This window comes from Pelophylax lessonae, assembly GCF_965119305.1.
Source record: "Pelophylax lessonae genome assembly, chromosome: 2".
NCBI lineage: Eukaryota > Metazoa > Chordata > Amphibia > Anura > Ranidae > Pelophylax > Pelophylax lessonae.
Window position 1 is genome coordinate 485217132 of NC_138769.1, and position 25039 is coordinate 485242170.

The 25039-nt window shown below is 40.0% G+C and overlaps 1 protein-coding gene across 2 annotated transcripts in view; it reads right to left on the reverse strand.

The window, feature by feature from the left end:
- The window catches only part of NALCN (sodium leak channel, non-selective), an 897007-nt gene that overhangs the window by 17600 nt on the left and 854368 nt on the right, over window positions 1-25039 (reverse strand). For both annotated transcript variants that reach the window (XM_082245388.1, XM_082245387.1), the window contains 5 exons: window positions 20183-20331; window positions 18520-18613; window positions 8496-8628; window positions 6977-7092; window positions 539-696 (listed from right to left, as the gene is read on the reverse strand). In XM_082245388.1, coding sequence (XP_082101514.1) covers window positions 539-696; window positions 6977-7092; window positions 8496-8628; window positions 18520-18613; window positions 20183-20331 — 650 coding nt within the window. The remainder of the gene's footprint in view (window positions 1-538; window positions 697-6976; window positions 7093-8495; window positions 8629-18519; window positions 18614-20182; window positions 20332-25039) is intronic.

The window sequence follows — 25039 nt, forward strand, 5'->3', positions numbered from 1 at the left end:
AAATTGACCCTAGTATGTGCATGAATGTGAGTTAGGGACCTTAGATTTCAAGCTTCTTGAGGGCAGGAACTGATGTAAATGTACAATATATATGTACAGCACTGCGTGAATTGATGATGCAGTATAAGTACCTGAATTAGAAATAGTAATAATAATGGAGTAAAAAAAAAAAGCATGATTTTGAATATACATTGTATTATGTTTAATATGATGCAAACATCTTTTTTGATAATTTTTGAAAATGTATTCTGCAAAGAGAGCTTTGCTTTTTGGCAACAGTGGGAACACCACGATTCCAGCTGTACCTATCTCTGCAGGTGGCCTGGGGTCTAAATCTTGGATTAAGCTCTTTTCTGTGAGCTTTGTCCATGTGTGCAAAGTCTTCTAATAACATGAATGGCAGTTGGATTACCTGAAGCCTTTTCATGTAGGCCTCAGAGGCAGACGAAAACAGAAGACAGTTGTGTGGTGCATAACTATGTGGATTGATAACTGTAATTTTGATACACACTTTTTTTCAGTAAATAATGCAAATTACCTGAGCACATCGTGAAAAGTCACATCACCACCACTATGTAAGCGCTCCATTTCATAGCACATGTGCTTAAATAGTAGCTTGTCTTTATCTAAGTCCACTTCCAGGCGGCCACGTAGCAGTCTCAAGAGGAACTTCACCCGGAATGCTGGAATGACACCCTGCCAATACATACAGCAGGAAATGATGGCATTTAGTAATCAAAGATTTATGTAATTATTTACTTCAATATAGACCAGTTTATCAGAGAGACCTTGTAATTGCTAAATAAATACACGTTTGTTAGAGCGCACACACACACACACACACACACACACACTCTATCCTAAAGGATTGCAATGCATACAGTACCTTTAAACCTTTTCATGGACATGTACTAATAAAGTTGTTTTTGATATGCAAATGCTGTCATTTCATAGCAGTATTGATAACTTGCCTGTCCATCCATCTCCTTGATCTTCATAGTGACCATCACCAAGATGGATGAGCTTAATTGCCAATAGGCAGTGTCGGAGGAAAGTAGAAGCAAGTCAGCTTTAGAAATATAAAGGTATGCACAGACAACCCTGTCTATGGCTGTTCAGTTTGGATTCCTCTGTCAGTTTTTCAGACAGATCCAGATTGAACCACAATGTAATGTTTACAGTATAGGCAAACAGATGTAAACTTATGTACGCCTGTTTACATCAACCTACAAGTGTGTGCTGTAGATTTAAAAGCCTTGTTTGTATGCATGAGCTGTAATTATATCTTAGAGCAGCCAAATTTGCACATTACATTACCAGCTTATCTACCTGTCTGCAACCACCTTTACTGTTGCTTTTTACAAGGCAAATCTTTAAAGTGGTTGTAAAGGCACAAGGTTTTTTACCTTCATGCATTCTTTGCATGAAGGTAAAAAACCTTCTGTGAGCAGCAGCCCCCCCCCCAGACCCCCTTAATAATTACCTGAGCCCCCCTCTCGATTCAGCAATGTCCACGAGAGCCTTGCCTTTCCGGGGACTGGCACTCCTGATTGGCTTTTGGCAGCAACAGGAGCTATTGGCTCTCATTGCTGTCAATCACAGCCAGTGAGCCAAGAGGAAAACGAAAGAGGGGGGGCTGAGTCACGGCTTTGTGTGCCAAAGGACACACAGAGTCGTGAGTAAAGAGCGTGCCTGCTTGGGTGTCCCTACAACAAGTTGCTTGCTGTGGAGGCACCTGGCAGGGGGAAGTACCAGGAGCGCCAGTGGGGGATCCGAGAAGGGGAGGATCCAGGCAACTCTGTGCAAAACCACTGCACAGAGCAGGTAAATATAACATACTTGTTATTTGTAGAAAAAAAAAAGCAAGAATTTAGTATCACTTTAAATTGGCTAAAACAAAATATTTCCCATGTTACTGATCTACAGCAGTGTTTCTCAACTCCGGTCCTCGGGGCACACTAACAGGCCAGATTTTAAGTATTACCTTGGGGAGATGCAGACTAGAATACTGCAATCACTGAGCAGCAAATTATATCACCTGTGATGAATTTCAGTTGTCTTGCAAACCTGGCCTGTTAGTGTGCCCTGAGGACCGGAGTTGAGAAACACTGATCTACAGTATCTCACAAAACTGAGTACACCCCTCACTTTTTTGTAAATATTTTATTATATCTTTTCATGTGACAACACTGAAGAAATGACACTTTGCTACAATGTAAAAGTAGTGAGTGTACAGCTTGTTTAACAGTGTAAATTTGCTGTCCCCTCAAAATAACTCAACACACAGCCATTAATGTCTAAACTGCTGGCAACAAAAGTGAGTACACCCCTAAGTGAAAATGTCCAAATTGGGCCCAATTAGCCACTTTCCCTCCCCGGTGTCATGTGACTCATTAGTGTTACAAGGTCTCAGATGTGAATGGGGAGCAGGTGTGTTAAATTTGGTGTTATCGCTCTCACTGTCTCATACTGGTCACTGGAAATTCAACATGGCACCTCATGGCAAAGAACTCTCTAAAAATCGGAAAAAAAGAATTGTTGCTCTACATAAAGATGGCCTAGGCTATAAGAAGATTTCCAAGACCCTGAAACTGAGCTGCAGCATGGTGGCCAAGACCATACAGCAGTTTAACAGGACAGGTTCCACTCAGAACAGGCCTTGCCATGGTCAACCAAAGAAGTTGAGTGCACGTGCTCAGCATCATATCCAGAGGTTGTCTTTGGGAAATAGATGTATGAGTGCTGCCAGCATTGCTTCAGAGGTGGAAGGGGTGGGAGGTCAGCCTGTCAGTGCTTAGACAATTCACCGCATACTGCATCAAATTGGTCCGCATTGCTGTCATCCTAGAAGGAAGCCTCTTCTAAAAATGATGCTCAAGAAAGCCTGCAAACAGTTTGCTGAAGACAAGCAGACTAAGGACATGGATTACTGGAGCCATTTCCTGTGGTCTGATGAAACCAAGATAAACTTATTTGGTTCAGATGGTGTCGGCGTGTGTGGCGCAACCAGGTGAGGCATACAAAGACAAGTGTGTCTTGCCTACAGTCAAGCATGGTGGTGGGAGTGTCATGGTCTGGGGTGGCATGAGTGCTGCTGGCACTGGGAAGCTGCAGTTCATTGAGGGAACCATGAATGCCAACAAGTACTGTGACATACTGAAGCAGAGCATGATTATCCCCCCCCCCCCCAGAGACTGGGCTGCAGGGCAGTAATCCAACATGATCACAAGCCCAAACACACCTCCAAGACATCCACTGCCTTGCTAAAGAAGCTGAGGGTAAAGGTGATGGACTGACCAAGAACATATCTCCGTACCTAAACCCTATTGAGCCTTTGTGAAGCATCGTCAAACGTAAGGTGGAGGAGTGCAAGGTCTCTAACATCCACCAGCAACGTGATGTCGTCATGGAGGAGTGGAAGAGGACTCCAGTGGCAACCTGTGAACCTCTGGTGAACTCCATGCCCAAGAGGGTTAAGGCAGTTCTGGAAAATAGTGGTGGCCACAAAAAATATTGACACTTTGGGCCCAGTTTTTACATTTTTATTTTGTGGTGTACTCACTTTTATTGCCAGTGGTTTAGACATTAATGGCTGTGTGTTGAGTTATTTTGAGGGGACAGCAAATTTACACTGTTATATAAGCTGTACTCTTACTACTTTACATTGTAGCAAAGTGTCATTTATTCAGTGTTATCACATGAAAAGGTATAATCAAATATTTACAGAAATGTGAGGGGTGTACTCACTTTTGTGAGATACTGTATATCTTAGCCCAAAGATATTATAGTGTATGTAACCCCCAAGAATTTAGATTGTTTGCTATGTTTTTGTCAGCTAAATATACATTAATAAATTTTAGGAACAATTTGAATTCGGACCGGTCGAAAAATTGTTGATCAATTCAAATTCTGTGTGAAAAAGAACTGGTTGTTAACCACTTGCCGACTGCCTAACGCCGATCTACGTCGGCAGTCAGCCCCTCACAGGCAAAGTGACGTAGGGCTACGTCACTAGCTTGTGAGGGTCTAGGGAGCGAGCGTGCGCCCCCGGAGGCGCGCTCCCGCTCCCGCGTGGTCACGGACCCCCCCACGCGTGTGACCAGTGGACCCGATGTCCGCCGGTCACTCGGCGATCGGCGGGGGAGAGGGAGAAAGTCAGGCGGCTTGTGTAAACAAGCCACCTGTCATTCTCCCCGGTGTATGAAGGCTGATCATACGGTTCTACTATGTAGAACCGTCGATCACTCTTCATACATCTGAAGCCACAGCCAATCACAGTAGAAAGCACGCCCCTAGGGACACACACAGCCCCTCCCTCTCTAATAAAGTTAACCCCTTCACTACCAGTGTATTTTTACAGTAACAGTGCATATGTATAGCACTGATTACTGTAGAAATGTCACTGGTAACCCCAAAAGTGTCAAAAATGTCAGTCAAGGGTCCGATCTGTCCGCCGCAATGTCGCAGTACCGCAAAAAGAAATCGCAGATCGCCGCCATTACGCGTTAAAAAAAAAACAACAAAAATGACAAAAATCTTTCCCTTTGTTAGTAAACGCGATAACTTTTGCGCAAACCAATCAAAATACGCTTTTTGCGATTTTTTTTACCAAACATAGGTAGCATAAAACAAATTGGCCGAAAATGTTAAAAAATTTTGATTTTTACATTTTTTTGGGGGGAATTTCATATAAAAAAATGTGAAAAATATTGCTATTTTTGCAAAATTGACGCTCTTTTTTTGTTTATAGCGCATGATCAAAAAATCGCACAGGTGATCAAATACCACCAAAAGAAAGCTCTGTTTGTGGGAAAAAAAGGACGCCAAATTTGTTGAGGTACAGTGTCGCATGACCGCGCAATTGTCCGTTAAAGTCACGCAGTGCCGAATCGCAAAATACCCCCTGGTCAGGAAGGGGGTAAAATCTTCCGGGGCTTAAGTGGTTAAGGAGCGAGCTGGAAGCTGGATGCCACATCCTTTACAGCCGATAACTCATCAGCTGTCAGTGGGCTTCCCCACTGACAGCTGAAATGTAAACAAAAGAATGCCGGCAATGAAAAATGCAGAAATAAAACAGGGTGGGGGTGGGGTCCCTCCCAATTCATACCAGACCCTTATCTGAGCATGCAGCCCGGCAGGTCAAGGGGAGGCAGCCCCCCTCCTGAACCATACCAGGCCACATGCCTTCATAATGGGGAAATGCATTGGGGCAGGGGGCTCTGCCCCTCCAAAGCACCATGTCCCTATGTTGCTGGGGTAGATTGTACCCATACTTATTCACCAAAAAAGCGTAAAAAGTAAATAAAACCACAATACAAGTTTTTGACATGTCCTTTACAAAAAAAAAAAAAATGTCCCCTGGTGTAGATCCATCCTCAATCATGCTGGCCGCCGCCAGCGCTGATCCCAAAAACCCCAAAAAACCTCCTTATCCTGACGAAGGCTTCCGCTGTCTGACAGTTCCTAAATAGCTAAGGGGGAGGGCCACCCAGCTGTATTCACATGTTGGCCCAGCCCCTTGTGACATCATCAACCCAGCATGCCCCGGTTGATGACATCACAAGGGGGCAGGGTCACCCGATAATGCCATCGGGTGGTCCCATCTCTTACCTTTTTAAGAACTGTCAGATGGCAGAAGCCTTCATTGGGACTGGATGTTTTTTCTTTTTTTTGGCCCGCCGGTGGCGGGCGTTGTGATTTTATTTTCATTTTTTATTTTTAATAAAAGACTTGTCAAAAACTTGTGTAGTGTTTTTATTTACTGTTTACTATGTACCCCATGCTCATTCACACAGAGGGGGCTGGGATCTGGGGGCCCTCTTGTTAAAGAGGGCTTTTAGATTCCAATAAGCCCCCTGCCCACAAGAACCCCACAACCACCAGCCAGGGTTGTGGGGAAGAGGCCCTTGGCCCCATCAACATGGGGACAAGCTGCTTTGGGGGGGCAGAGCCCTCTGTGCCCCAAAGCACCCCCCATGTTGAGGGCATGTTGCCTGGTATGCTTCAGGAGGGGGGCGCTCGCTCACCCCCCCTTTCCTGTCCTGCCTGGTTGCATGCTCAGATATGAGTCTGGAATGGATTTTGGGGGGCCCCACGCCATTTTTTTTTTATTTTGGCGTGGGGTTCCCCTAAAACAAATACCAGACCCGAATCTGAATCTCCAAAAAAACAAAAATTCATCCAAATTTATATTCAAACTGAAACCAACTGCACATGTCTAGTGTCCCAGTTGGGAGAACTACCTTACTTCTTGTCCTGGAGAACCAAAGGGAAGAAGAAATCTCTCCAACATGAATTTCCAAGGGAAATCCTCTCTTGGACAGTTTTACTGGAACAACTGTCCCATTTTGGTATGGGCAAATCATAATTTACTGTATGATGCAAGATGCCAGTTTCTGGCCAACAATTGCAGTGGCAAATTAGAAGTTGGAGGTGCATAATAAAGGAGATGACCTCTCAACAACCTCACTTCGAGTGAACAAAATTTCACAGAGGGGTACCATAGCAACATTTAGATGTTGACATTGTCCTGCTGATGATGTTATTTCTAATTTTACTTATCAGTATGAAAGTATAATGATTTTTTATTTGTCGTTTAGGTTAAGGGATGGATAGAATGGTAGTAAAACCAGTTCAGTAGCTCCAGAACCATCAGTGCAGGATACATTTATATGTTTTTTTCTTAAGGCTAGATTTCAGCTCAAAATAAAAGCTAACTGAAACTTTGCCACTGAAAGCAGAATTATTATTTTCAAATATTCCAAGGAATTAATCTTTCTCTGATAAACAAAACTGATAGGACTAATATATGAAATCTGGTCAGTAAGACTAGACCAGAAACTGAGTGGCTGCTCATAGCACCTGGATTTTTTTTTTTCTCACTTTATTGTTGCAATTTGATGTTGTGGACAACAGGTCACGCAATGGTGCAGTTTTTATAGCCCAGATAACGAAACCTATTTAATAAAAACCATACCTCTCTCTTGTCATCTACCATATTCCATATTATTTGATAATGTCTAAGATCATTAGGACTTAGTAGTTGGTCTTCTTCAGTGGAGTAGAACAAAGAGAAGTTTTCCACAATTATGGCTAAAACAAATGTAAACAGATATACATATTAGATAAATAATCAGTAAAAAAAAAAAAATATGAAGTGCTAAAAGTTCAACCATAGGCTACTCAGTGATGCACAAGCCTCATAGGAAACTGACTTAACCTCTGAAACACACAGCAGGAGGGTTTTGGCAAAAGAGGCAGTGCTGTCAGCACAGAAAGCAGTGGACAGGACTGGGTAAGGCATACTTGCCAACTGTCCCTTTTCTCCTGGGACAGTCCCTGCAAATAGGAGCCTGTCCCAGGTAATTTATATTGTCCCTGGAAGAGCCTGTTAATCGGGCTGCCCATAAATGTTATGCAGAAATAGTGCAGCTGAATGGGAGACTTATTCCAACTCTGCTACTGTGGCCTTAAGTTTGAAATTCCCTTTTTAATTTCCTGTAATTCTCTCTATATTGAGTAGACTCTATAATCTGATAAGTGCGCCCCGAGCCCACTTTTTTTTAAGCCTATTAGAGCCTCTGGCTCTAATCCTGTGCTTAAAAAAAAAAAAAAACATTGGAATCCATGCATCCGGTGCCCTGCATGTAGATTAGGGGGCCGGACACATGGATGGGGGGGCGGCTCCACTGCGCCCCCAATGGACGGGCCTCCACTGTGTAGCAGGTTGTACTTTGGTTGAAAGCAGTGGAACTGACCTCACTGGTGTGAATTAGGGTCATTGGAATACATGGCAAACACTGCGCGTGCAGTCTGGATGCAGTTTAAAAATACATTGGAAAGCATCTGGTTTGAACCAGTCCTCACCATTCTGAAATTGATATTTCAAAGCTTTCTGAGGATGAATGGCACTGTTTATTTGCTAGGCCCACATCGGCTGTAGGTTCATCACAGAATAATTTAATACTGAAATTTGCCTTTGACCTTCCCAATCTTGACCTGTCAGCTTTACAATTCAGAAAATGTTGTTGAATGTGCACACATCTAGATGTGATTGTGTCTGCATTTGTGCAGTGTTTGTGTTTGTGCATAGGTCCATTCCTACCTAGACTTTATATTCAAAATTGATACATTTAGAATCAGTATTCCAATATAATATTCTAAAAAGAAACAATTTGGATTAAAGTCCAACTCTGAGCATTTTTTTCTTTTCTTTTTAAACAGTGACCCAAGAGGTGTAAAACATAAAAAGCATCTCTGCCTGAATTATTCACCTCCTCTCCTGAGCTGTCCCTAATTCCTTCATTATGCCATTAGATGTTCTCAGCCTCCCAAGGTGAAATAATACCCAATGAGCCCAGAGTTAGAATCTAACAACAAAAAACTTACAAATCTTGTCAACTTCCTAAATGTATGTTCAAATCAATGTATAGAGGATCATTTTGTGATATACAGTATTATAAAAATAATTTTTAGTACTTTTATGTTTCACTTACCAACTAGTAGGTTTAACATAATGTAGGCAATGATAACATAAAACGAACAGAAATACATTAGTGCTCCAGCATAATTGCCACAGTCAGTTTCCCAGTATCTTGTGTCATCTGGAGTACAGAATGGTGGTTGTACCTGAAATCAAGAAACCAGTGCAACTAAATAATGATATCTTTAGAGAGATATTAGTTAGAGATAGATAGCCCGACTTTTGATATTTTATATAGACAATCAAACCTAATGCAAAAGAAAAACACAATCCAATGCTCCAGTTTAAAGTTATTCTTGTGCTCAGAACAAATACAGGAAACAATCCTTTATTTTGCTCCTCTCTTCCCCAGAAGTTATGAACCTAAATTAAGTCAATAGGAGCTGAATTTTAAAATCAGTACGAGCCATTTTCTAGCCTAAGGCCTCATGTACACTACTGCTGATAAATGGGTGTTTAGGAGCAGTTAGGCATTTTTTTCAGCAGCCCCTGTACACTGAGTTGTTAATACTCGTTTAGAGGCAGTTGAGTTTAGTGGCATTTTTTTTAAAGCAAAAAATTGCATTCAGGATGGAAGTTTATTGGCATTTAAAACGTCAAATGCTTGTAACAGTGTGCAAACACCTCTAAACGTGGTAATTCCCGTTTATAAGCATTTCCTTCATAGGCGTTTTCAGTCGGGATACATTTCTGACCATTTTACAATGTAAAAACGCTTCTAAACTTAAACGCCCCTAAACTCGCATAAACGTGGCAAAACAGACATTTTTAACTGTCGGTTACTAGCTGTCAAGTTCCAGCGTTTAGGAGAGGTTTTCAAATGTCCTGTGTACATGAAGCCAGTAGGCAAATGAATAACAAACAAATGGCATGGAAGGCTGGACATTGTCCTGGAGAACATGTACCAAAGCAAAATGTTTTTTTTTTTTATATTTCATTAGGCATCAATTTTACTTGTGCTTTAAGTGAACCATCATCAAAAATGCAAAATTAATTTAACTAATGTTCTAATGGGATGCCCAGAACCAGGAAGTGACGCATCTGCACAATGTATACAACCTGTTGTAGCAAAACTGACATTTACAAATCCATTTAAATTGCTGGCAAATGCATTCTCCCAGGCCACTTACTTCTGTTTGTAAACAAAGCAGCCAGGAATCCCTTCATCTATACAGACCCATGTACTAAATTAGGGGCTTTTATAAATGTTTATGGGGAGGGGAGAGGCCACACAAAAATAAAAATGGAAACATGTATACCCCTCCCTCCCATGTCTATACCAGACCACCTATCCTTAACAAGGGGGGTACCTCGAAGGGGGAAACTCCTCTAGCAAAGTATCTTGTGCCCATAATGATGAGGTCCTCTTCCCCACAACTCTGGCCCAATAACCATGGGGGTCAACAACCAGTGGAGTCGACCCTGGTAAGGTACCTCTCCAAGTTGAGGGCATGTGGCCTGTCGGGCATTCCAGCCTGCATGCTCAAATCAGGGTCTGCTGTGGACTTTGGGAGAGACCACACCCTTTTTTTTGGGGTCCTGCTTAAAATCTGCAGCACACCTGAAAGATTTGGTATGAAAATGGGGGACCCATGCTAATTTGTTTTACATAATCCCCACCCCTTGGTTTACATTATGCTAACAGTTTGAAATCCCCAGCTAACAGCTGAATGGGCAGGATGGGAAGAGCTCATGATTGTTAGGATGCAGACTTAATGTTTTACTTCCCACTGCCTCCTGTGGTTCATCTCGATTGAACATGAACTTAGCTTGGCTGTTTGCCAAACCCTTGAACAGGCCTAGATTTGGACCAAAGTGGCAACTCAACCCTACCTGTCAGTAGCTTATTATTGACTGGATGTAGCAGGAGGTTATCTGTTACACAGCATTCAGTCCTGTAGCTAAAGCAGGTCTCTGTAGGCAGGCATAAAAAGGAGCCACCTTCTATTGCATGCACGTAAGAAATTGTTTATTGGATATGTTTCAATGTATTTGTAAACCAGACCAAGGGGAATGATGCTTCAGGAAAACTGTGTTACTAACTCTCAGGTCATGGTGTAACCATACTAAGCTAACTATGAACGGGTCTAGTAGTTACTAATAAGCTAAAAGCATGCAATAAGGAATGTCTCTTCATTTTTTGTTAAAAGTACATAGGAGTTAGTTAAAGTGTTACTAAACCCAGAATCGGTATTCGCTATATCTGGTCTCCCACAGTACACAGAACATGGAAATGCAAATATTTTAGTAAATATAAACAGATAAATACCTTTATAATAAGGAGTATATAGCAGCCTTTAAGACTTGTATCAGTTCCTAGTAAAGCTTGTAGGAGGAGTTTTCATTCTCCTCTGATCCTCTGTCTGGACATGCCTGGACAGTGCTGATTGGCCCTGTGCTAATCACATGCACTCTCTCTCAAAAAAAAAATCTTTAGCAATACACATTAAACTGAGCATGTGCAGCCCATTTCCTGGCTCTGTAAATATTAGGTAATTTTTTGGAGACAGTGAAAGAAGAGGAGGATCAGAGATACAGGATCAAACAGCCTTTATATACAATGTGGAGGGTTAACCCCTTAGGTTTCACAGTGAGTATAACAAGCATTCTTTACTGCATATACCGACTGATTTTACTGTTGTGGGTTTAGTAACACTTTAATATCGTATTACACAATTAATACTGGCCAAAATGGGCACAGTACACCTTTAACCTTTGGGTTATAATGTCACCTACTGGAAGATTAGACAATTGCAATACAAAACATTGTAGGCCAGCTTAGGACAACTTTTCATACTACCAGCATTTCTCAAGTTTTGTAGCAAAGTAGAACTGAAAATAATATAAATACATAAGTGTGGGACATGTGTCCCTCATGAAAACCAAGAAAAGGATTTTAAGGTGGGTACAAAAATCCAGTTTCCTTTTTCTTCCATAGAGGAACACAGATGAACAAAAGCATTTCAAATGAGGGACGGGCAACTAAAAAACAAGTGATAACACGCACTAGAAAACAGCAAAAAACAGGGTATTGCTGCAGCTTAAAGAGCTGCCTAAAGGACCTGACACAGGAAGCTGGCATCAGATGAGGCTACCATATTCACCTGGATGAACTTAGAGAATGTGTGAACAGAAGACCAGGTGGCAACCTTGCAAATCTGGGACACATTTGCTTGATGTAAAAAAAAAAAGCATTCACAGACCCAGTGAAATCCACCTTGACAGGAGAGGGGGGAACCTGACCCTTCAGACTATAAACTTTGATGATGGTCTTCCTGAGCTATCTAAAGATGGTGGAATGAGAAGCTGGATCACCATTTCAAGTTCTATCTGTGATAACAAAAAGGGAATTTGTTTTCCTAAAAAGAATCAGTGGTTAAGAGATAGACTTTCAGCTTATACCACATCCAGACAATGGAGGGAATTTTCCTTTAGGTGAACTGAAGTCAGACACAGGCATAGGAGAACAATGTCCTGGTTGAAGTGAAAGGCACTCCAAACAACTAGCTTTTTGATTTTCATATATTTGTTAAAGACAGCATCACAAGAGACAAAACAGTACATCAAAGTACATGCACATGATCTATCCACAGTTCCTCTATCTAGACAAAGGGAAACTCTAAGCTACAAGCATCATATGCATTTTCACTAGAATGGGGAGGAGATCCAGGTTAAAAATTACAGCAATTAGCAAATATCAATACAGATGGATAGACACCAGAAAACAACTTCAGTTGGCACTCAGGATCAGGCAGAGGTGGGAATCACAACATTTCAGAGTAAAAATTATTTTCTCAAGTGAGATCCACTTCCCATAAAAGTTAACAAATGACCCCCCGCCCCCCCACTATGGTAATACGCTTTTATGCCTAGGAAGGCTTGTCTGAGGTTTTGGCAGACTTTAAGCCCCAGACCTTGCAGGTGGACTGGCAACCAAGCTTTAAGGGTGCAGTAGTAGAGATATGAAAGGGAAGTTTTTCCTAAAACATAAAGGGAGAGCAGTCTTTGCAGTCTGTTCCTTTGGCTTCTCTTGCTGAGGAACACAGGTACACTTGCCAACTGTCATGTCCTAATGGTTTCAAGAGTTGATCTGAAGAGATGTCTATCAAAGGCCATGCAGCTAAGACACTTCATGGACATAGGTTCAGCAGTCCAGAACTTTAACCTGAGTGTCCTAAGTATGTCTATTAACAGTAGACCCATGCAAGAGATAAGCTGGGAGGCCGCCAGTAAACCATCAAAACTGCTATTTAAAGCTAGAGCCATTTGCTCCATGAATCCTAAAATCAAGGAAACAAAAGTGGTAAGATCTTGATTAAAGAATGTTTGAAACCTTAAAGTCACAGCCAAGTTGAGGTGAAGTGCAGGGTTTTCCAGCGAGTCCCAAAAAGGGCTTGATTGGGTTCTTAAGAACAGGTCCATCCTCCACCAGAATGGTAGTTGCCTTGCTAAGGTGGGACACTTCTGGATCCACAGTAGCGGTAGACCACTTTCGTACAAAATAATTCCCAAATAGGCAGAAGGCTAATAGGCCTGGGGGGGGGGGGGGGGGGAGCAAAAAGTGTGTTACTAATTTCTACTAAACCCAGGACCCTGCACTCACTATATCTGGTCTCCCACAGTACACAGAACATGGAAATGCAATTATTTTTAGTAAACTGCTAAATACAGTATCTTTTCTCATTAGCAGTATATAGCAGTCTTGAGACTTCTATCAGTGTCCGGGTAAAGCTTGTAGGAAGAGTTTTCTCCTCTGACTGTCCTATGAGCCTGCATGACCCCAGAACCTCTGTCTGAACAGTGCTTTTTGGCCCTGTGCCGATCACATGCACCTTCCCTAAAGAAAAAAACAATTCTCTAGCAATACACACCAATCTGAGAATGTGCAGAGTGCCCCCAAGGCCATGTACTCTCAAGAGATAGATTGGAGGCTGTGGAAGAAGGGCAGGATCAGAGATAACAGGATCAAACAGCCTTTTTACACAATGTACAAGATTAACCCCTTAGGTTCCACAGTGAGTATAACAAGCATGCTTTACTGCATATACAGACTGATTTTCCTGTTGTGGGTTTAGTTACACTTTAAGAACTGAAACATCTTATTCAATTTGGGAATAATAGCAATTCCTCAAGGGAAAGCTCATCAGTCATAGACTGTAGTGACTCAGAATTAGTTTCTGTTGCTGATGGCTCAGAAGCCGCCAAGGCCATAGGCAAATTAGATATAAAATGTGAAGAAAACAACAGGGGAGGGTGCTTGTAATGTCTCTGTGGTCAGAGTCAGCAAATAGCTGTGTGATTTGGGCCTTAAAGTCTAGAAAAGCTGGAGAACCTGGCACCAACCAGGGCTCAGTGCACCTTATTCATTCTTCTTTTATTCTTTGCTTGCAAGGTGCTGATCCTCTATTGGAAAAAGCCAATGACACCCTCTCTATCTTATTGGAACAGACTTGTGCATAAGGTGACTCCATTCTATAAAGCCATATATTTGAGCAGAGGCTGCCCAAAGAAGTTTGATAAGGTATGGAGGATCTAGCTGGAGAGCCCTGCCTCTGTCGCATAGAGTAGTCTGAATAATAGATACTTAGGTGAGGATTGGATTGAAGGTGACATAGAAGGTTCCTGGCTGTGTGCTCAATTACATTATCATCCTAGAGGCTATATATATATATATATATATATATATATATATATATATATATATGTTTTATTGTATGTATTATAGCTTTGATTATCCAGTTCCCTAGGGGGGACTTACATTCTGGGATGGTAAGGGTAGGTGAACCTGGTCGGGTAGGGAATGGGAGTTGGGGGGAGGGGGGGTTTATTTGGATGTTCTGATGTTTTTGTATATTCAGCCCTGCGTGGCAAGTTTCTTTCTTTCTTTTTTTTTGGTATTGCATGAAACCATAAAGCAATAAAAATAATCTGACAAAAAAAAAAAAAAGTCTAGAAAGGCTGTAGTAAAAACCCCAGATGAAAGGGCAACTGGCCACAGCAACAATTCTAAAAATGACTCAAATGATGGAATAGAATAGACTCTAGGAGAGCAATGGGATTCCAGGACGCAGCTGTTGGCACCATTAGAAGACACATTGCAAGCAGCCCCGCAGATGTTAAAGGGTAAAGTATTAAAGACATTTATGTCTTAAATCAGGCATGTTGTGACTGCATAGAGGTAAGGAAATTAAACCCAGACGACTGGTGGCCCAGTCAGATGGCCAGTGGGTACTAAAGTTACAAGGGCAGGAACAGATTGAAGATCAAAGATTAATGTGGCTCTTTGCAAGTAGGTGAATAACTCCTTGACACTATCTGTCAGAAAAGAGAGAGATAAGTGCTCATGTGCCACACTTCACCCAGTGCATGATACCAGTTCTTAGTCCCACATCGGTAACATCTTCCTTTGCAAAGCCAGCAGTAAATGAGGGATTATTAAAGTGCCCATCCGCCTGAAACGCGTCAGATTGGAGGATTTCCTTTAACCGACATATACCACCAAGTATATGTATTACTATCATCCCTACATCTTTGGTTCTACACCCATACATGAACTCTGTACATTGGTATAAATTGTATACTTTCAGATCTTTTACAGATCTATTTTATCTTTTTGTTATTTAATAAAATGATTTAATTTTACTTCTTTGTGGAAGTGTATTTGCCGTTAAAATCCCGCACCTAGGGGGAACCCCTAGTCTATTCTACATAGTCCAAAGGGATGTTGGCAAGTCACTTCCAGTTCTTCTCATTACTGGGGCACACAACTTTGTTTAAACGTGCCCAGTGACCCTTGTAATTGAGGTAGCTCTCTATGCTCAGACTGACTTGCTTACTCACAAAGTCAGATTTCAAAGGCAGAGCAAGCACTGAGGCAAAGCCAGCAGCTTTGGACTTGAAAAGAGCTCTGCAGCTAACTTTACCCAGAATAGAGTCTGGAAAGCACACTACTCAGAACCCAGTGGCCAAATGTCACTTCCAGGATAACACTGCAATGTCCAGTCCAATAGGGCCTGGACTTGGCACTCCAAATGCCAGGCTCTGGGTTGCTCTAGCGAAAATGTAGAGAAGAGTCTTGATTGACAAAGAATAATCCTTTAGTAAGAAAAACAGTTGTAAGTAAAACTAGGATAGTTTTAAACAAGGTAGAGATGAACAGAACATGTTTACCCCTAGGACACTAGCAAAAAGCTGAGGCATGCTGGTAGTTGGAGAAGTTATCGGCTGGCCTACAATTTTTTGTTTTCCACTGTTCAATCCTCCATTATCCGGCAGTTTAACCTGACGATTAAAGACTTCTTGTGTTCCTCTATGCAAAATAATGAAATATATATTCAACTATTGGACACATAGAACAGAATATAGAATGGGACTATGGGCAAATGATAAAATCTAATATTTTTTTCAGTCTCAATTATTAAAAAGAATGCCATTTCTATTTCTACAACCCCCCTGCAATGCAATGTTACATAATTATCTGTTGATCCTGCCAGGAGAACTGTTTGTTTAATATTCACTTCAATAGAGTAGAACTGTAGTCAGGCTATGTGCATTAAGATATTTATATAATCAAGTATACAAGTAGTAAATCAGCTTAAAAGCAAGCTCTCACTGACCACTGTAGTTACAGTTATTCTGCAGCAGTTCATCCTAAAAATAAAACATGGAAAAAGTTGGACTCAGCACTTTTCACTCTCCTTCTTCCTGTTCATCTGTGTTTACATGAGAGATGAATAGGCTGGGAGGCATCCAATTTACTGCTGGCATGGGGAAGCTGAGCTACCCAGAGAGATTATAAGTATAGAAGAACTTTAGCTGCACAATTTTAATATGAATTATACTAGAGTGGATGTGGCTATAAAAGGAAAGTGAGGGCATGTTTAAACTTTTATTTACTGCTTGTTCATAACATTTAAATATTTGGATGTCAATAGTCTGCTTTGAGGCGAGAATATAACTGCTCTTTATCAACCTTGCAGTTGCTGTGGTTGCTAGAACTACGGCCTCTAGATGTCACTTATCAGCTGTTATTGTCCATACATAGCTCCATGGGAAATGTCGTTTCTGCAGTAGCATCAACTTCAGGTATTTTGTTCTTTAAGGGGCCCTGCCTTGGCGTAAATAAAAAACACTAAACTTTGAAGAAAGCAGTATTATATATAAAGACCTACCCATCTGTGCATTAGCTAAACCATCACTTTGTAGCAGAGTTCCCAGCTTTAATCAAATTTCAGGTATGTAGAAGAGTGTGTCCCCCACTGGTCACTGTGGTTCCTCTGTTAGCCTCCAGATCACGATTGTGTCCACAGTGACTACAGGTCACCAGGAGGAAACAGTGCAGGGGTTCTATTTTAGCAGTCCAAGAAGTTGAATTTAATTTTTTTTCACGGAAGCTCTGCTGTTTTATCAAACAGGCTGAAAGACAGGTAGGTATAATACGACTTTCTACACAGGTTAGTGACTTTTTTATTTTGTACACCCGCTGAACAAGAAAATAAAGGGACATAATAAATGGACATTAACCTCCCTGGCGGTATGATTCTTTTGGATTTTAGGTGCTGAAAGCGGTACCATTATTTTGCATGTAATTCTTGTGAATGAGCAGTCCAAACCAACTGTATACATTTATTATATATATTATGTATACAGTTGGTTTGGGCTGCTCATTCACAAGAATTACGTGTGTGTATATATATATATATATATATATATATATATATATATATATACGTGTGTATATATATATATATATATATATATATATACATATATATATATATATATATATATACATATATATGTATATATATATATATATATATATATGTGTGTGTGTGCATATATATATATATATATATATATATAATGTATATGTGTATATACATATACGTATATATATATATATATATATATATATATATATATATATATATATATATATATATACTGTGTATATATATATATATATATATGTATATATATATATATATATATATACATATATTTACATAAAAAGTACAGTAAAACTGCAGGAAAGGGCACTGAGGGGCAATGTAATGTGATTTTATTTTATTTTGAACGGTATCAGTGTGTTTGGTGCATTTTACATTTGAATTTGCCGCCGGTTCCACCCCCCGGCGGACGTCACGTCGCCGGAGATGGAAGCCGGGGCTTGCAGACGATCGGGAGGAAGCTCCGCCGCCGCACACCGCCCGCAGTCTTCGCTGGATCCCGGAGAAAAGGTAAGTAAAACCTCCTCCAGCATCCAGCGATCTTCTTAGCGCTACCCCGAGTGTGACTCGGGGTTACCGATTTTGGCACTAAAATCTTACCCCGAGTCACACTCGGGAATACCGCTAGGAAGGTTAATGATAAACTTCAAGTGTCAAGGTGATAACATACCTGGCAATAAATAAACTCTAAACAACCCAACGTATGGGTTTGGAAGAAGCAGTAATATAATATATTGTAAAAGTAATAATAAGGTAATAGTCATAGTAACAGCATTAATTACAAGAAACAGTAGTATTAGCAATGCATATAAACTTTTAAAAAATGTTAATAACCTTGTAGGATGAATTGTATTTTTGAGCAACTATTTTCCTCCAAGTGTTGTAAAAATTCTAGGATTAATTTTCCTTTGATTAGATAAATGTTAAATGTTCAGCTTTTGATGTAAGATGATGTTAGATAATATTTATGATGTAACATGATGCTAAGCTATCAGTTGTGTTTAGCTAGCCCAGCAAATTATGTTTTTTTTTCTGTTTAACAAGTATTATGCTGCATGGCCCATTAAAGCGTGTTTATATCTCCACAGTCTGTCCATGATTAAAACACAAAGCAAAAACGCCCAATCTAGATTGAGAGTTAATGAGCTACACCAAGACATCATTACATGATTGTTTAATCTAACCACAAAATTTACTTTTCAATGCACATTTAATGGTCTTTCATGGAGCTTGAGAAAATGTGCAATCATATTTCCCCTGGCATTAACACTTTGCCATTCTTCTATTGTGTTTCTCTCCACTTACCATACAGTCATGCATTATTTTATTCCAGTCTTCCCCAGTTACTATCCTGAATAGCACCGTAATAGCTTTACCTGCCGTTGAGAAGTTGGCATGCCTAGGTTGTGAAAACCAAATGAATAATTAAAATAAAAACAAAACACAGCATACATTCGTTTTATCTGACACTTACTCTGCAGTGCTGTTCCTATAAACACTTTGCGAACAAAGCCCACATTATAATTGTAATAGTACTTAAGGGAGTTAGAGTGGTAAAACTCTAAGAACTTTGACTTAGGATCCCTACATAATATTTCAGTTTGTTAATTAATTTTCTTTTCAGCCACTTTTAGCTCTAAGCATCTTTAAAAGCTAGGGAACCTAAAGTGCAGTTTCGTTTATATGAAAACTATTTGTAACATTTATAATGTTATTTTCTGATTATGAGATAACTTTTTTTTTTACGTTTTTTTACCACAGTAAAACCAATGTTGGGCCATCAAGCCCCTATCCTGAAACCGATTTTGTTAAAAAACAGATTTGGTTCTCAAAGCCTTAACTGCATAGAATTTACATATTTGTCGGTAATAAAATAGGTGTTCTAAGTGTAATTAGACCACTGTTTCTCAACCTTTTTCCAGTCGGGGTGTCCTTGAAAAGTATTTTCAGTCTTGAGACACCCTTTTTCCAAGGCTTGGTTCACGTTATTGTGTGTCGCGGAGCACACTCAAAATCTCGCTGACACACAGACAACTGCTCTGCTCTTTAGGGTCTCATTAATTCTTAATGGTACCCTACACATTGGCAAACATGGGGTGCTTTTGGTGCGGCAAAATAAAAAAAAAAAAGGGTCAGGGACTTCTTTCCCTGCATTACTACGAGTAGGGAAGCCCATTGAAATGAATGGGCTGCCTACACGCAGCACGCATCCACGCAGATGTGAACCAAGGGCTTGTTCACATGTCAGGTTGGAGGGGCAGTAAAACCACATTGTTGAGCTGTTTTTACCACCCCCAACTGCTCCCCCTTTAGCTGCAGAGGCAGCAGCTGGGGGTGTACACATGCTGTGGCTGCAGCTGGAGGTATACTCAGGGTGAATAGGGCTGCACAATCCCGTGGCATCCCTGAGGACCTCTGGTGGCACCCTAATGTGCCGCAGCACATTGGTTGAGAAAGGCTGAATTAGACTATGGAGCTAATTAGTTACCTATGTTATAGTTTTTTTCCTAAGATCTGGAAAATGTGCACCGTCTTTGGGAAAAGCTATGGGAAACCATAAATTTAATTGATATGCAAATAAAATGCAATGTCAAAAATAGGTCAACTCCTTTTGACATACCATATCTATTTCATAAATCATTTGAAATGCCTTATATATCAAGGAGATAGATAAAGATGATATGATTTTAATGCCTAATCCCAGGCCTAGAGAACTACATAAGATACTAAACATAATTTTATATAAAAAAACAAATGTGGTGGCATTTGGAGGCTTTTTGTGCTACAGTTTGCAAAATGAGAACATAAAAAAACTAAAAACAATTACCAGTTTTTGGTGACTCTATAAGACTATTATTTCTAAATTAGCAATCTTATATTGTACCTTTAATCTATGCACAAACAAAGCAGAAATGAGGGAATTCTATAAAGGTTTTTACATCCTTTGATTGTATATACATACACTCACCTATTGATGTTTTCGCCATATTTCACTGTTCCAAAAAGAACAACCCCAGCAAAAGCATAGCAAAGAAGCAGTAAAAACATTCCCACAATAATGAAGAAACTCTTGTACATACTGACGACAACAGTGAGTAATAACATTTTCAGTGTAACCTAGAAACAAGAGATTCATTTTTTTTAGTACTGGTAATAATGATCTATTAAATCCAGGTTTTACATCTTTTGAGTGGACATAACATACTGTTTATACTTGATAGATATACAGATATACCATATTCCCACAATACTTCTATCAAGCTATAAAACACTAAAAAGACAGGGTGTCACACTCAAAGCGACCCTTTTATGAAAATGTAGTCAAGTCAAGTCAAATTGCCTACAAAAGGCATTTAAAAAAATACAGCTATTGCAAAAAAGAAAAGCAAAAGAAAAGCAAAAATTACCTCATCCTAAGAAAGCTTCCCTGGAGGCAGCGTAACAAGTATTGATGTCACCCACCTGCTGGAAGCTTGGGTTGGGGTATTAATTTTCTTTTTTTTTTCGCAATAGGTTTTTTTAAATACCATTTTTCTGGAGGGTCCATTTTGGGCAATTTTTCCTCCAAAAATGGGTAAACCATTATTCCTCAAACTTTTTTCTGTGTTACCAACTGTAGTCAAAAATTTTGAGAGCTCTCTGTGGATTTTCCAAAATAGGAATAATTGAAATGATTTTGGTAAAATGCATTTTGACATAAAATTATCCATTTCACTACTGGCAAATTCTAGCTAATGCCCAAACTATCAATTTCGTTAATCAAGCTGCATAGGCCATATTTTTATACAATAATTTATTCACTTTCTGTTTTTTTCTCCTTCTCTACAAAAATGTTAAAGGTTTCATCATTAGGCCATGCCTAACTTGACGTCACCACACACAGCGACCGAAAGGAACGTATTGTGGATGTTACCATTGCTCCAGCTTTTGGAATGTTGATGCTGGTTTATTTTATACATAATGTGAGTGTATTTTCCCATCTTGATACATTTTATTTTAATGATATATTGCACTTCAATGTTTGTATCTTACATGTTCCTACTTAATGGGAATGAAGTTGGAGTGAAGGCATTGGTTATAGTGCTATTCCATTATTCACTACTGATCTGTTTGGGATTTATCCCTAAGGCCCCTTTCACACATACAAACCGTTCATCCGTTTTTCATCCATCTATTGACGAATGAAAAAGGAACATCAATGCATTCCTATGAAAAAACAGATGTAAATGGATGATCATTCATTTACATCCATTTTCATCCTCTTCCGTCAACATCTGTTTTTTTGAATGGATGAAAGCCCTATTTTTCATGACAAAGGATGAAAAACTGATGTTGACTAAAAAAACTGATGACAAAAAAAACGTGAACTGATGAAATGAATGGTCAGTATGTGAAAGAGGCCTAAAGCGCTGCTGGCTTTTCATTTGTTTGAAAGCACCCAAATGAACGCTTATCTCTTCTGGACTTTTGGGGTGCCCTGTCTGGAGTTAGCTCTACTGGATTTCTGGGTGCCCTTTGTGGAGTTTGGAAACACTTCCTACACTCTTTTGGACTTTATGTTTTGAGAACTTGAGCACTGACTGCTTTTGGAACAGACCAGTTTTTGTATATACAGTAAAAACCGTATATGCAGTATATAAATGGTTTTGTTTATTGTTTCACCCTTTTATGACAATACTGCAATTCTGGTGGAAATTTACACTATATTTTCAAATGTATTGGGATGACTGCCTTTACACGCTCATGAACTTTAATGGCATCCCAGTCTTAGTCCTTAAGAAGTGTTTGGTGGACTCTAAAACAGAAGGGGATAAAAGGCATTGGCTAACAGGTAAAGGTCAGATGTCCACATAGATGAAACAAGGATTGAGTAAAAATACAGCCTGCGTCAGCGTGATGCATCTCATGCAAGATTGCCAATATCTGCTAAACCCATATAGAAAACTTGCTTTTATTCACTTTATATTTGCAATCAAAGCATTCCAATTCCAATATCATTCTTTAAGTCTCAAGGATAAGGAGGTTAAAGTAAAGGTTGCTGATTTCACGCTTTTTTAAAAATTTATATGCAACTAAAATAAATTACTCCAGGAATAAAATGCATTTTATGTCTAATATTAAACAACTCAAAACACAATTAAAATGAAAATAGTATGTCTGCAAATTGACAAGCTAAGTGGTATGATGACAAGCAACCATGCAAAAGCCATTTTATGCTCTATTTAGAGATAAAAGTAAATTGTGGGTAGTTATTTTTCTCTCAGCATGTCTTTTTAACAGAAACTTGATTTGGAAGAATAAATTCTCGCACATGGCTTATTGGAAAGCTTTTTCCTCAAACTACAACAAGAAAATCCAGTTACATTGAAAAATAAAATAGGCCTTTGAAGTGAGGTGTTTTCAAAGGAATGAAATGACAGTATAATTTACAAACATACAGTATATGACTGCACAGAAGGGTCTAGTGGCAATGGGCAATGCCATAGAGTCCATAGGAACCTTTGTGTGTAAAACATATATATATATATATATATATATATATATATATATACACACATACACACACACATATACATACACACACACACACATTATACACATAAGGTTAGACAGAGAGATAGACACCCAGACATACGAAAATAAATATACAAAATGCATGAATGCATGTGTCTTAATTAGGTCTCATTGAAACATGAATGTTACTGTAATGTGCAGGAAAATGCAATAATTCAATTCACAAACAGTTTTTCTATTTTATTTATTTATAAATGTACTGTATGTGCATTGGTAGTTTATGATGCCATTCATTTTGTATGGCACCCCTATATATTGCTACAATGCCCTGGGCTGCAATACACAATGCGTATTTTGTTGCACTGCACTGCATAAAAATGCAGCACACACTAAATATTCATATGTTAAGGTGAATTCCAGCCTGTTCTTAATGCAAAGTGTCATGACAAACATCACAGAATTGGTCTATAATTGGATGAAATATAATCCTGGTATAATTTAAATTTAAATGTTTAAATACTGAATGTCTGACAAGGAAGAGAGGCATCTGTACAATAACCTTATAGTTCTATAATTCATTTGAAAAAGAATCTGCTGCTGCACCTCTGTGTTTACAAGTACAACTAGGTATCATATTTGTTCTATGCTTTGTCTACAGTATATTACATTCACTGAATAGTCCTTGCATAATCTATATGCTCCAGCTGAACCACTGAAGGGGCCCAGCACAGACTGCGTGACAACCTGGTCAATGAGATTACTTTGGTGCTCGGTGACTGTTTGCTGCAATACACCAAATTATGTGTTTATGCAGTTATTACATGGGCACATTGAAGTTGCAAGTATAAAAGGGTGACCAGACGTCTCCGATTTACGGGGACAGTCCCCGATTTCTGGGGACAGTCCCCAGACTGAGAACATTCATTCTGGATTCAGGGACAAATTAACGTAGACAGGGCATCCCATGCTGACTGAGAAACCACACAGTCAATTTTTGGCTGGCGAAGCCAAAAGTTGGCTGTGTGGAGGGCTGAGACCAGGAGGTGAGCACATGGGGGGGGGGGGGGGGTCTGTTTGTACACAGGTGATGGCAATGGGGGAGAAGGGGTCAGAGCTCATGGAGAGATGGAGAGTTCAGCTGTTGTGGGGGAAGGGCTAAGAAGTGGCTGCAGAGATAATCTGTGAGGGAAGGGTGCAGAGGTGAGCTACAGATGTAGGGGCAGAAGTGTTCTCTGTGCATAGCAAACCTTAGAACTCTGCATTCTTTGCCTAACACTCTTCTGTATATTATGTAGCCATGTGCCCAGCACTCTGTGTATTATGTAGTCCTGTGCCCAGCACTCTGTGTATTATGCAGTCCTGTACCCACTGCTCTTTGTATTATGCAGTCCTGTGCCCAGCGCTCTGTGTAATATGCAGTCCTGTGCCCAGCGCTCTGTGTATTATGCAGTCCTGTACCTAGCCCTCTGTGTAATATGCAATCCTGCACCCAGCTCTCTGTTTATTATGTAGTTCAGTGCCCAGAGCTCTGTGTATTGTGCAGTTCTGTGCCCAGTGCTCAGTGTATTATGCAGTCCTCTGCCCAGCACTCTGTGTATTATGTAGTCCTGTGCCCAGCACTCTGTGTATTATGTAGTCCTGTGCCCAGAGCTGTGTATTGTGCAGTCCTGTGTCCAGTGCTCTGTGTATTATGCAGTCCTGTGCCCAGCGGTCTGTGTATTATGCAGTCCTGTGCCTAGTGCTCTGTGTATTATGTAGTCCTGTACCCAGCGCTTTGTGTATTATGCAATCCTATGCCATTTGCCAATAAATGTCCCCGGATTTCATTTTAAAAATCTGGTCACCTTGAAGTATAATAGAATACAGGTGAAAGGGGTCATAGGAGACCTCTTAGAACGGCTGCAAAAAAGGGATGCTCAAACCAACTCAGTGGAATTAATAGAAAAAACTTTATTATGGATCAGGATTGACACATGGTTATAAAATTACCCCGGCTAGGGGACACATTGCAAAAATTCAACAGGTATGTCAAAAATAATTACAGAAAACATACATAACATAAAAACAATGACACACACTCACAAGGCCGGCCTCACACACACTCCAGAAAATCAAGCCAGTGGGAACCTTGGCTAACCGCATACATTCCAATCGGAATTTGTGAACGCGGTGAGCTCAGGGATCCACTGGTTGGCATGCCACAGTGTAAAAGTCAACAAATGTAATGATGCACCGATGTAATAACATCAAATAACAAGGGAACATGACCATCTAATATGTTACCGTTGGTACTACTTGATGCTACACGGCT